This window comes from Oryctolagus cuniculus, chromosome 7 (genome assembly GCF_051225735.1).
Source record: "Oryctolagus cuniculus isolate XC-2025 breed Fujian yellow rabbit chromosome 7, ASM5122573v1, whole genome shotgun sequence".
In the NCBI taxonomy this organism is placed as follows: Eukaryota; Metazoa; Chordata; class Mammalia; order Lagomorpha; family Leporidae; genus Oryctolagus; species Oryctolagus cuniculus.
The window spans coordinates 50,604,928-50,617,321 of NC_142873.1; the positions used below are offsets into that span (position 1 = coordinate 50,604,928).

The window sequence follows — 12,394 nt, forward strand, 5'->3', positions numbered from 1 at the left end:
AAAATTAATCATGCACACACCGGGTTCTAGTCCCAGTCCGGGCGCCGGATTCTGTCCCGGCTGCCCCTCTTCCAGGCCAGCTCTCTGCTGTGGCCAGGGAGCGCAGTGGAGGATGGCCCAAGTCGTTGGGCCCTGTACCCCATGGGAGACCAGGAGAAGCACCTGGCTCCTGCCTTCGGATCAACGTGGTGCGCCTGCCGCAGCGCGCCAGCCACGGCAGCCATTGGAGGGTGAACCAACAGCAAAGGAAGACCTTTCTCTCTGTCTCTCTCTCTCTCACTGTCCACTCTGCCTGTCAAAAAATAAATAAATAAAAAGAAAAATTAAAAAAGAAAAAAATTAATCATGCAACTACATGACCTAGCCACAGCAGTTCTACGTGTTTATCAGAGAAATGAATATTTACTTGTACACAAAAACCTATACATGGATGTCTTATAATACTTCTTTTTGTAATAGCAAAAACTAGAAATAATTCAGTTCAACTGTGATATATCCAGATCTGGGATATAAAATACTCGCAACACATTTTTCAGGATGCATCATCATCATGAAGCAATGCACGAACCTGGGGAGAGGGTAAGGGAGCAAAAAATACCAATTATCTTATCTTAAGGATTTCCTATAGGGTATTAGAATATTTAAAAAAACAAAACCTGTTGAAAGGGCTGGAGGAATGGCCTCCAAGATAAGCTTCCAAATACAAATGCCAGATCCTCATCACAGAACCAGCCAGGAAGCCAGGACCCAACCAGGAGGCCACTGCACCTTCACCCCAGGAACCCACCACCTCGGCTCAACACTCGCCAGCAAAACAGATGCCCCTCGTGCTGCCCAGGAGGGAGCAGTCAAGAAAAAGCAGAATACGCAAGCCCCTCCCACACTGCCCCAGGAGGGAGCAGTCCAGAAAAAGCAGAACACGCAAGCCCCTCCCACACTGCCTGTGGCCTCACTTCAGCCTTCCAATTGCAGTTATCTGCACAACAGAACTGGAGAGGAGCTGGGAGAGGTATCCCTTCGGTTTTAACCTCTAGGATGCAGATTCTCTTGCCCGTGTCTCAGGCAGATGACAAGCAGTGAAAAAGGACTTTAGGTTCCCCCTTAGAAGCCAAAGATGAATATCCAAATGTCCATCGATACTAGCAAGTGATGAGAGCATTACATCTCAAATCAAGAAACGCTAGGGTCGTGAGAGTATGCTGACATGAGCAAAACGTTTGCATACTCTTCTACAATTGCTGCCTTTCGGGAAATAAAAATCCAGGGCTTTGACAAACACTTGGCTACAAGGAGATGTATTAGTGTTACATTTTAGAAAGAATCTAAACAAGTAAGAGTAGCTGGCAGCAGGCGCTGCTGCTCACTAGGCTAATGCTCCGCCTTGAGGCGCCGGCACACCAGGTTCTAGTCCCGGTTGCCCCTCTTCCAGGCCAGCTCTCTGCTGTGGCCAGGGAGTGCAGTGGAGGATGGCCCAGGTGCTTGGGCCCTGCACCCCATGGGAGACCAGAAGTACCTGGCTCCTGGCTTCGGATCAGTGCGGATCAGTGCGGTACGCCGGCCGTAGCAGCCATTTGGGGAGTGAACCAATGGAAGGAAGATCTTTCTTTCTCTGTCTCCCTCTCTGCCTGTCACTAAAGTATATCCACGTACTGAAACTTTCTGTAACCATCACAAATGATGTTGAAGATGACTAAATGACAAGGCAGCAAATAAAGATTTCCAAAAAGTCTGTACACAAAACACCATTTTTGCATTGTCCCCCTCCTCAAAAAAAAGGGGGGGGGGTTACATATACACGTGGAGCAAAGACAGGCCAGCGGACGTGTTAAGAGGACTGCTGATTCGCGTTCTGTGTGCAGAGGCTACCATCCCGGGTGCGCCGCTTCTGGGATCAGAAGGAAAAACAACCCAGAACGAATTCAACCAAGACACAGAGGAGAGTTTCTCCGAATGCCCGCCGAGTCTGCCAGCCAGAAAAAGGCCCGTATTCAGCAGGGACTCCGTGCCCACACCGGCTTTCTCCGCCTCTTTCCCCCACTGCCAGTCTGCGGCTCCCCGCCGGCGGCGTCACCGACCAAGCCCGCACCCCGCGCGGCTCGCTTTCCCGCAACACACACACACACACACAAACACACACACACACAGCCTCCTTCTGAGCGCCACACATCGCAGCGCCTTCCGCGTCCTTCCTGGAGCCACAAAACCTCGCTCAGGAAATGCGCGTCCAGAATCGCGGGCGCGTCGGGGACTCTGCGGCGGGCGACCCCGGGGGCGCGCGGCGGCCGCGGCCCACGACCCCGAAGAGCGGGTGAGGAAAGGGCCGGCGGCCCGCTCCCCCGGACTGTGGGGGCCCGCGGGCGGCGCGGAGGGACTCGAACCCGTGGCCTGGGTGGGGACGCGCACGCTCGGCGCGAGGGACTGGGGGTGCAAGCACCGGGGCCGCCCCGTCCGGTAACTGCGCGTGCGCAGGAGGCCGAGCCGCCCCCTGAGGCCGGGCGGCGAGTTCCGACGGTTCCCCGGAACCCCCCGGGCCTGACCTCGGAGCCCGCCCGAGCGGAAGCTGCCCGGCCACACTTCGGAAGCGCCAGGGGCGGCCGCCGCCTCTCCGCCCGGCCCAAGTTTCCCTCCCCGCGGGGTCCTGGGGCCGGACGCGGGGCCTCGTTCCGGGTCCGCGACCTCACTCTCCCCGCGTGCGCTAGCGCCGCGCGCCAGCCTGCAGGGGCCACGGGCCCGGACGTGGCTTCCTGTCCGTCCGGCCGCACTGCCGAGAGAAAGAAGGCCCTGGCGCCGCCGGGTGAGCAGCCCGCACCCGCGTCGCGCCCGCCCGCGGCCAGGCCCTCCGGGTTGTCTCACCCGTGCGCACGTTCTCCCGGAGCCTACTCACCTGTCAGGCCCCACTGTTGTAAGTCCTGCTCCTGCACCCGCGTGCGCACCGGCTCGGCTCTGCCCTGGGTCTGGAGGGCCAGCAGGAAGCCGGGTTTGTTGCCCTCCATCAGGCTGCGAGACGCTCCGCCCGCCGCGCTGCGCGCTTTTCCTTCTCGGCGCGCGGGGTGCCGAGCCGCCCGCCGCCGCCGCCAGGGGGCGCGCTCTGCGCGAAATTCTGGACCGAGTTACTCCTAGGGGCTCCGTGAGGAAATCAGTGTGCTTCTGGTGTGCCTATGCGCGTGTAAGGCCACTGTCTGCCCAGAATGCCCACCTAGGGGTCAACATGAGCTCGCGCCGACTGTCATGCTCAGAGACTCGGCTGGGCTCTGGGGAGTGCGGAATTCAGTAAGACCCGAGCTCTGCCCTCCAGCGTTTCACAGCAACGTTGCATAGCCCCGTGTGCTCAGCTGAGTTTGTATGAGTGGTTTAGGCCCCCTAAATCCCCTTCCTAATTCCCTGTTAGCTGAAAGCCACAATTAGGAGCTGCAGCATTGCAGTAAATCCAAATCGTGAAAGATGTCATTGCTGCAATGCGTTTTGGGGAGCAAGTCAGAGTAGAGCAATGTGTTAGGTTAGGAGTCACCGCACAGAGAGAGGGAGAGGGAAGGACAGATCTTCCATCTGCTAGTTCACTCCCCAGATGGCGACAAAGACTCCATCCTGGTCTCTCACATGGGTGGCAGGGACCCTAGTGCTTGCGCCATCTAATGCTGCTCTCCCAGGTTCGTTAGCAGGGAGCTGGATTGGAAGTGGAGCAGGTGGGACTGGATCCAGCACCCACATGGAATGCCAGTATCACAGGTGGTGGCTTAACTCACCGCATCACCCCCACAAAACACTCTTTTTTTTTTTAAGATTTATTTATTTATTTGAAAGAGTTACAAAGAGAGAAGAAGCAGAGAGAGAGACAGTGGTCTTGCATCTGCTGGTTCATTCCCCAGATGGCCACAATGGCCAGAGCTGCGCCAATCCGAAGCCAGGAGCTTCTTCCAGGTCTCCCATGCAGGTGCAGGGGCCCAAGGACTTGGGCCATCTTCTGCTGCTTTCCCAGGCCACAGCAGAGAGCTGGATGGGAAGAGGAGCAGCCAGGACTAGAACCACCCATATGAGATGCTAGCGCTTCAGGCCAGGGCATTAACCCATTGCGCCACAGCACCTGCCCCCACAAAACACTCTTTATGACACTGGAGCTAGACTGCTAATCTCATGGGGCTTAAACGGGGAGATGGGCAGTAAAATTAAGTTACTGCTCAATGCTAAGACATAAATAAAACTGTCACATAATGGAGCTACCTTGATTTCATACTGCAGCTTTCCCACTCGAGTTTTCCCTCAGAACCTTAGATTTATTCTTCAGTGGCTTCTCTAAAGTGCCTCTGTCCTATGTGGCTGCCATTTTTTTTTTAACTTTTATTTAGTAAATATAAATTTCCAAGGTACAGCTTATAGATTACAATGGCTTCCCCCCCCATAACTTTCTTCCCACTCGCAACTCTCCCATCTCCCGCTCCCTCTCCCATTCCATTCACATCAAGATTCATTTTCGATTCTCTTTATATACAGAAGATCGATTTAGTATATATTAAGTAAAGATTTCAACAGTTTGCACCCACACAGAACATAAAGTGTAAAATACTGTTTGAGTACTAGTTATAGCATTAATTCACATTGAACAACACATTAAGGACAGAGATCCTACATGAGGAGTAAGTGCACAGTGACTCCTGTTGTTGACTTAACAATTTGACACTCTTTTTTATGGTGTCAGTAATCTCCCTAGGCTCTTGTCATGAGTTTCCGAGTCTATGGAAGCCTTTTGAGTTCGCCGACTTCAATCTTATTTAGACAAGGTTATAGTCAAAGTGGAAGTTCACTCCTCCCTTCAGAGAAAGATACCTCCTTTGATGGCCCATTCTTTCCACTGGGATCTCACTCGCAGAGAGCTTTCATTTAGTTTAGTTTTTTTGTTTGTTTGTTTGTTTTGCCAGAGTGTCTTGGCTTTCCATGCCTAAAATACTCTCCTGGGCTCTTCAGCCAGATCCGAATGCCTTAAGGGCTGATTCTCAGGCCAGAGTGCTGTTTAGGACATCTGCCATTCTATGAGTCTGCTGTGTATCCCGCTTCTGCTCATGGGTTTTGCATTCTGGTCTCCAAGTTTTTTCTTAGGTCCTCCCCTCCAGGAATCCCTGGTAGATTTGTCCAATAAAGCAGCAACAGCGGTTGCCTGCCACTTAAACCAAAGGGTGCTTATTATTTTTTTAACTTAACAGGATAACAGATATAGGGTCCCATCTATAAGCTGAGTAGACTTACTGGGTCTTGTATGTAAACTTCAAGTGTGCCAGTGAGGCAACATAGATACCAACTTTTGTTCTGCATGCTGTATGAAAAGAGTCTAGAAGTGCAGGCTAGAACCAGGAAGACCAGTTAAGAGACTCTTGGAATAGTCGGAGCAAGAATTGATGGTTTGGAGGCCAGCATAGTGGCAGTGGCTCTATAAGAAGACATATTAGACAGGTAGAGCCTGGTGATCCAGTGCTGTGGTGTGGCAGGCTAAGCCTCTGCCTGGGGCACCAGCATCCCATATGGGCACTGGTTCATGTCCCAGCTGCCCCTCTTCTGATCCAGCTCTCTGCGAATGGCCTGGGAAAACAATAGAAGATGGCCCAGGTGCTTGGGCCCCTGCTACCACATAAGAGACCCAGAAGAAGCTCCTGACTCCTGTCTTAGATCAGCCCAACTCCAGCTGTTGCGGCTATTTGGGGAGTGAACCAGTAGATGGCAGACCTTTCTCTCTGTCTCTTCCTCTCTCTGTCTACAACTCTACCTCTCAAATAAGCAAATACAAATTTTTTAAAAAAATGTAGAGCCTATGATTTCAGGATTTGAGTATGTGGTAGAATAGAACTGACATACGGGGGGTGAAAGATGGAGAAGCAGGAGGTTTGGGAAACATTTTTGTGCTGGTGTGTTTGTGGAGTTAGGGGAGCTCTCAGTCACTCTTGGTGAGACTGTAAATTAATACAGCCATTATGGAAAACAGCATAGTTGCTCCAAAAACTAGAGAGAGAACTACCATATGATTCAGCAATTCCATTATTTGTTATATGTTCAAAGGAAAAAATTAGAAAATCAAAGAGATATCTATACTCCCATGTTGATTGCAGCTGTATTCATGTTAGCCAAGATATGGAACCAACTTAGGTGTCCATCAGTGGATAAATGGATAACAGAAAATGTGATACATACACAAAATGGAATATTATTCAGCCATAAAAAAGAAAGAAATCCTATCATTCACAGCAACATAAATGAGTCTGGAAGACATTAAGCAAAATAAATTAGGCACAGAAAGACATGTTCTCATTTACACAAGAGGGGTTAAAAAAGTTCATGGAAAATGGAATTAAAAGGTGATGTAAATGTTCCACAAACATTTTGAAGCCACCTCATGTGAAAGATAAAAATTCGATCTCATGGGAGTAGAGAGTAGAACAGTGCTTGCTTGCCAGGGGCTAGGAAGGGAAGGGGGTAGATAAGGGATAGATAATGGGTACAGGGGTATAGTTGGATGGAAGAGATAGCTGTAGTTGACAATAATTAAGTGCATTTTTCAAAATAGCCAGTCGAGAGGATTTTGATCTCATCACAAAGAAATAATAAATGTTTGAGGTGATGGATATACCAATTACCCTGATCCAGTCGTTACAGAACATGTATTGGAATTAACACACTGTGTCCCAAGAACATGTAAAATTACCATTTCATAAAAATTTTTAAGTTATGTATATATTTAAAACTTTTTAAAATTCAAACAGAAGTGCAAGGAAAAACAAGCAAAAAAGATTTAAGAAAAAAAGAGATTCTTAGAAAAAAGAATTCATGTTTGGTGAATAAGACATAATATTTAAAATCCAAGTGGAGTTTGTATTTTTTTTAATACTACTGATGTCTGACTAGTACCAGGGATTTTGAATTTTTTTTTTTTTTTATAAATTTGAGAGCGCCTACTCCCATCAGCTGGTCACTCTCTAAATGCCTGAAATGGTCAGGAGTGGGCTGGGCTGAAGCAGAGTTCAGAATTCAGTCCAGGCCCCATGTAACAGTGGCCAGAACCCAGTTAACTCCAGTCATCACCGCTGGCTCCCAGGCCTGCATTTACAGGAAGCTGAAATCAGGAACCAGAGCCGGAGCCAGGTTCAAACCGAGGAACTCCAGTATGGGATGCCAGTGTCTTAACTGGCTTCTTAACCCCTAAACCAAATGTTTGCTTTCTAAATAGAAATTCTGAGTAGGTCCTTGGATTGCACTAGTCTGAAGTTCAGGCGAGAGGTTGGAACTATGTAAATATGGAAGTCATTTTCGGATGGTACTTAAGCCCTGAGATCCTGGGTGAGATCCCCTGGGGGATGACTGGAACTAGAAAGGAGACCAAGCCTTAAGCAACTAATATTTAGAAGTCAAAAAGACAAAGAGAAAGCAGCAGAGGAGATTAAGACACCAACCATTTAGACAGGAAGAACATGGTATCCCTGAGGCCAAATGAAGATTTTCCAAGAAACAGGAGTGATCAGCGTGTCCAATGTGACTGACGGGTGGAATGAAGATGGGTTAAAGACATACCACTGGATTGGGCAGTACGATGTTGCTTGATCACCTTGACAAAAATGAGGGGTTTTTGTTTGTTTAAAGATTTATTAATTTGCAAAGCAGAGTTACAGAGAGAGGGAGAGACAGAGAGAGAGAGAGATCTTCCATCCACTGGTTCACTCCCCAGATGGCCACAAAAGCCGGGGCTGGGCCAGGACAAAGCTAAGGAGCTTGGAACTCCAGCAGGAGTCTCCCAAGTGGGTGGCAGAGGCCCAAGTACTGCACCATCTTTTGCTGCCTTCCCAGGTACATTAGCAGGTACAGAAGCAGAGCAGCTGGGACTCTAGTGCGAGGCTGCTTTAACCTGCTGTGCCTCTACACCAGCCCCAAGAATGAGTTTTTTATATTGGAGCAGTAAAAAGCCCAACTGGAGTGGATTAAGAAAAACAGGCAGAGAGAAGGTGCATACAGACTGTCTCCCACCTCTTTAAAGAGTTTTGCTGTAAGAGGAGGCAGAATTTGATGCCCTTGGAGCTAAGGGGTTGACACACACTTCACCCACTGGATCAAGTTGAAGGCATAGTCTGACGACAGATTTGGTGGTGACAGCACAGGGGAGACCTCTCCTGATTCTTGCCATTGTCGGAGTGAAATAAGGAACAAGGTCATTAGATGAACTAGAAGAGGGAGAAGGGTGTTTTTGCAAGCTTGAGGAGACAAAGTTTGAAAACTGCAGTATTGCAGAGTGGAGAAACGTGGTAGACTGCCAAGCAGCAGCAAGGGCCCCTTGAGGTTTATGGTCCTGAGACCAACCTATGTGCTGTGTATTGGGTGCAATGCAGAAGAGTTAGAGAATTGAATTTAAGTTATCAGGTAGTATAGCACTAAAAAAAAAAAAAAAAAAAAAAAGGGAAATGAATGGGATTGAGTGTGGGATGGAGGAAGCTCTGGGTTAAAAAAGGGTGCCACTTAAAAGTAACCTTGGAGCTAAGCCCTAAGGGGCCAGCACTGTGGTGCAGTGGGTTAACGCCCTGGCCTGAAGTGCTGGTATCCCATATGGGCGCTGGTTTGAGACCCGGCTGCTCCACTTCCAATCCAGCTCTCTGCCTTGGTCCCCTGCACCCATGTGAGAGACCTGGAAGAAGCTTCTGGCTCCTAGCTTCGGATCGGCACAGCTCTGGCCGTTGTGGCCATTTGGGGAGTGAATCATCAGATGGAAGACCTCTCTCTCTCTCTGCCTCTCCTCTCTGCCTTTCCATCTCTGTGTAACTCTGACTTTCAAATAAATAAATAAATCTTAAAAAAAAAATACCTGAGTGGTGAGAAGCCAGCTTTGTGAAACCAGGAGCAGAGAAAGCACAACTGCAAAGACACTGAGACAGGATTAGGGGGGAACCATGGTGAGGGGACTTGGGGGAACTTGGCCATTGATTGGATGGAGGGCTGAGAGGGAGGGGAAAGTGGAGGCTGACTCCCAGGGATTTCTGCTGTGGGTCACTGGATAGATGTTGATGCCACTATTAAGATATGGAATGTAGGATATAAAAGCTGGTTTGAGGAAGGAAAGACAATGAGTTCATCTTTAGGATATGTAGGATACATCCTAGAACAGGCCTGGCCCACAGTGTGAACTCAGTACTGTTGAATGTATAGCTGGGGTGTCTGAGAAGCAATTCTAAAATCTAAGACCTTAAGGTACAAAGAGGCCACTTCACAGGTGAGCAAACTAAGGGACAGAAAGATTAAGGGACTCCCTAGGTTTTCTAGTGAGTCAGCTGCCAGAATAAAATCGAGTGCCAACTCCTTCTACATTCCTTCTTCTTCCTCTTTTTTTAAGATGTATTAATTTATTTGAAAGGCAGAGAGAGAGAGAGAGAGAGAGAGCGAGAGACAGAGAGACCTATGCACTGCTTCACTCCCCAAATGGTGGCAATGCCTGGGTCTGAGTCAGGCCAAAGTCAGGAGCCAGGAACTCCATCCGGGTCTCCCACATGGGTGGCAGAGGCCCAAGTTCTCAGACCATCTCCTGCCACTTTCCAGGATGCATTAACATGGAGCTGGATCAGAAGCAGAGCAGGCAGAACTCAAAGCAGAGTTGAAATATGGGATGCAAGTGTCAAAACAAACAACACAACCCACTGCATCACAATGTCTGCCCCCGTTACTCTTATGTGATTATGATGTTTATATTAATTGCTTTATTTCTTCCAAGAAAGGGAAATCCTCTGGCAACAGCAACCTGATAAGATTAATGGCAACCAAATGACACCATTGGTGGGTCTTAGGATCTGCAAGCCCTACTAAAACAAGTATGATGGAGCACAGATGGCAGACAGGTTATATTAACTGTCCCTGTGTCCTTGCTCCATGGGGCAACAGCAGGACACTAGCTGCCAGCCTCCAGAGAGTTGGCTGTGGAGGTTGGCTAAAAGCTGTGACTCTGGTGAAAATTTATAGAGACCTCTTCTTGAGTACTTGAACTTGGAACTTTGAACTTTTAGGTCAGTGCCCTAGAGTGGGGAAAAAAAATCATTGCTCTGGGCTGAAAGAGATTTAGTCTTACTTCTCACAAGAATGGAAAAACTGTACTTTGACTTTTGAGGTAACTATACATTTTTTACATCAAACAACACATAATAAATTTAGAACTAGAAAGGCAGGGAGAAAAATACCCAGGAAAATATGCATTTCACTGTTGCAACCAAGTGAGTTTACTTCCCAGGACTCTTGCCCAATCACTCCAGAAAATTGCTACTTCTTTTGAATACGAAAACAAGAACAAGGCCATAACACTGCAATGTGATCAAGCACCTCGGTGAGGACACAGTTCAGAAGTGATAGGCAACAGAGCACAAGGTTTGCCCACAGGACCCTTGATTGACAGAACAGGGCTTGTTTACATTTTCAGTTGAATGCTCTTTGGTGGCTATGCCGTGCCATCAGATTAGTCACCGGGAAGTCCACTGTTCAGTTTCCCCATCCCACAGTGTAACGTTTGTGTAATTCACCTGGCTAGCCCTGGAAAGCTTTGACCTTGCCGACTCCGGAATCTCACTTTTCTGACTTATTTCCATATCAGGAGTAGGCTCCCTCAATTATAAAACCTGCCCAGCTATTTCTCATGATGGCGCATAGCCTTCTTTAGATTGAGTGATCTCCTTACCAGGGACTCCAATCATAAGAACTCCCGTCACCGCTCCCTCTCTAGTTGACGAGAACCCAAAGCCATCATAGACCTTAAAGCCACAAAGCCTGGGTCTTAAGTTTGAAAAAGGAGCATACCTGTTGCGTACTACCAACAAGACTTACCACTGTTCACGTTAATGTTCATGTTAATCTGATCACTCGGCTCAGGGAGTGCCTATGAGGTTTCTCTAGTGCAGTTATTACGTAAATTACTTGGAATTCTTCTGTTTGGGAGATGGGTCTATTTCACCCCATTTATGAATTCAATCACTTATAACAGCAGAGACTTATGAGTATTTTTATATTTTATGTTAAAATCTAATACTAGGCTATTTCTTTCATTGCTCAAATTATTCCAGCTTTGGTTCCTGCATCTCTTTGATATAAGCCACTCAGTTTGATTTTGAGTACTTCTATATACCCTGACACTACAAGAATATATATAGAAGTCAGTTTACAAGATATAATTGGGAGACCAGCCTTGTGGCATAGCGGGTAAAGCCACTGCCTGGAACACGGGTATCATATACATGCGCCGGTCTAATGGCCTGGGAAAAGCAGCAGAAGATGTCCCAAGTGCTTGGGCCCCTGTACCCATGTGAGAGGCCCAAATAAAGCTCCTCGCTCCTAGCTTCAGCCTGGCTCAGCCCTGGTCATTGTGGCCATGTGGTTAGTAGGCCAGCTGATGGAAGTTATCTCTGTCTCTCCTTCTCTCTCTTTAACTCTTTCAAATAAATAAATAAAATAATAAATATATAATTGGGAAAATTATATAACCTTTTAATATAAGTGTAGTAACAGGAATATCAGTAAATATTAGTACACATTTATCAGTAATGACAGCTAAGTATCTTGAGTTGATCTGAATTCAATTTCCTATTCACATCTTAATTGTAGTTTGGTTTAGAAATTAAACAGGGATTTTCTTGTGAGCTGATAAATTAAAAGTAGAATGAGAGTGTCAGTAAATTCACTTACAAGCTAAAAGAGTCAAATTTGTTTGTTGAGGAAATTTTTTTTAAAAGCAAGAGACCTTAAACTTACTTTGAACTAGAATAATCTGTAGGTTAAAAAAAAACTGGGTCTGTGTTAATAGATGATAAATCCCCAGTGTCACAAGGATTAGGGAAGGAAAACAGCCCTAAGAAGTAATACCACTTCCTAGTTCTGCAATCTCAAAAAGCATTGCCACAGGAAAATTAGGTAAAATGGCGGGCAGTTGTCCAATTGTAGCTCCCGCATACCTGGTTTCTTTCACAAGTATTTGTATGAGGAAAGGTAATTTCTTTTTTTGTTTTTTAAGATTTATTTATTTTACTTGAAAAGCAGAGTGACAGAGAGAGGGAGAGAGGGAGAGATCTTCCACCCACTGGCTCACTCCTCAAATCACCTCAATGGCCAGGCTGAGCCAGGCTGAAGCCAGGAGCCTGGAACTCCATCCCTGTCTCCCACGTGGGCACAGGAACCCAAGCACTTGGGTCATTTCCCCCTGTTTTCCCAAGCCCAGTAGTAGGGAGCTGGATCGGAAGTGGAGCAGCTGGGACTTGAACTGACACTCATATGGGATGACAACAGTATCCTGTTAGGGCCAATGTTGTAGTGCAGCTGGTTAAGTTGCTGCCACTTAAGATCTGTCTCCCTTGGGGTCAGTGTTGTGGCGTAGTAGGTAAAGCCTCCACCTGTGACAATAGCA

The 12,394-nt window shown here is 47.5% G+C and overlaps 2 protein-coding genes across 12 annotated transcripts in view; one reads left to right on the forward strand and one right to left on the reverse strand.

Moving 5' to 3' along the window:
* CHD1L (chromodomain helicase DNA binding protein 1 like) overlaps positions 1-12,394 on the reverse strand; it is a 136,224-nt gene that overhangs the window by 74,335 nt on the left and 49,495 nt on the right. For 4 of the 11 annotated variants that reach the window (XM_089300070.1, XM_089300075.1, XM_051858745.3 and 1 more), the window contains exon 1: positions 2,885-3,065. The exons of 1 other annotated variant lie outside the window; for it this stretch is intronic. In XM_089300070.1, coding sequence (XP_089156196.1) covers positions 2,885-2,993 — 109 coding nt within the window. In that variant the 5' untranslated portion in view covers positions 2,994-3,065. Of the gene's footprint in view, positions 1-20; positions 141-2,884; positions 3,066-12,394 lie in introns of those variants that run through there. 6 more of the 11 variants (XM_089300078.1, XM_089300079.1, XM_089300073.1 and 3 more) reach the window with 4 other exon arrangements.
* FMO5 (flavin containing dimethylaniline monoxygenase 5) overlaps positions 2,171-12,394 on the forward strand; it is a 59,672-nt gene continuing 49,448 nt past the window's right edge. Inside the window, exon 1 of the mRNA XM_051856023.3 lies at positions 2,171-2,308. The gene's annotated coding sequence lies outside the window, so the exon portion shown is untranslated. The remainder of the gene's footprint in view (positions 2,309-12,394) is intronic.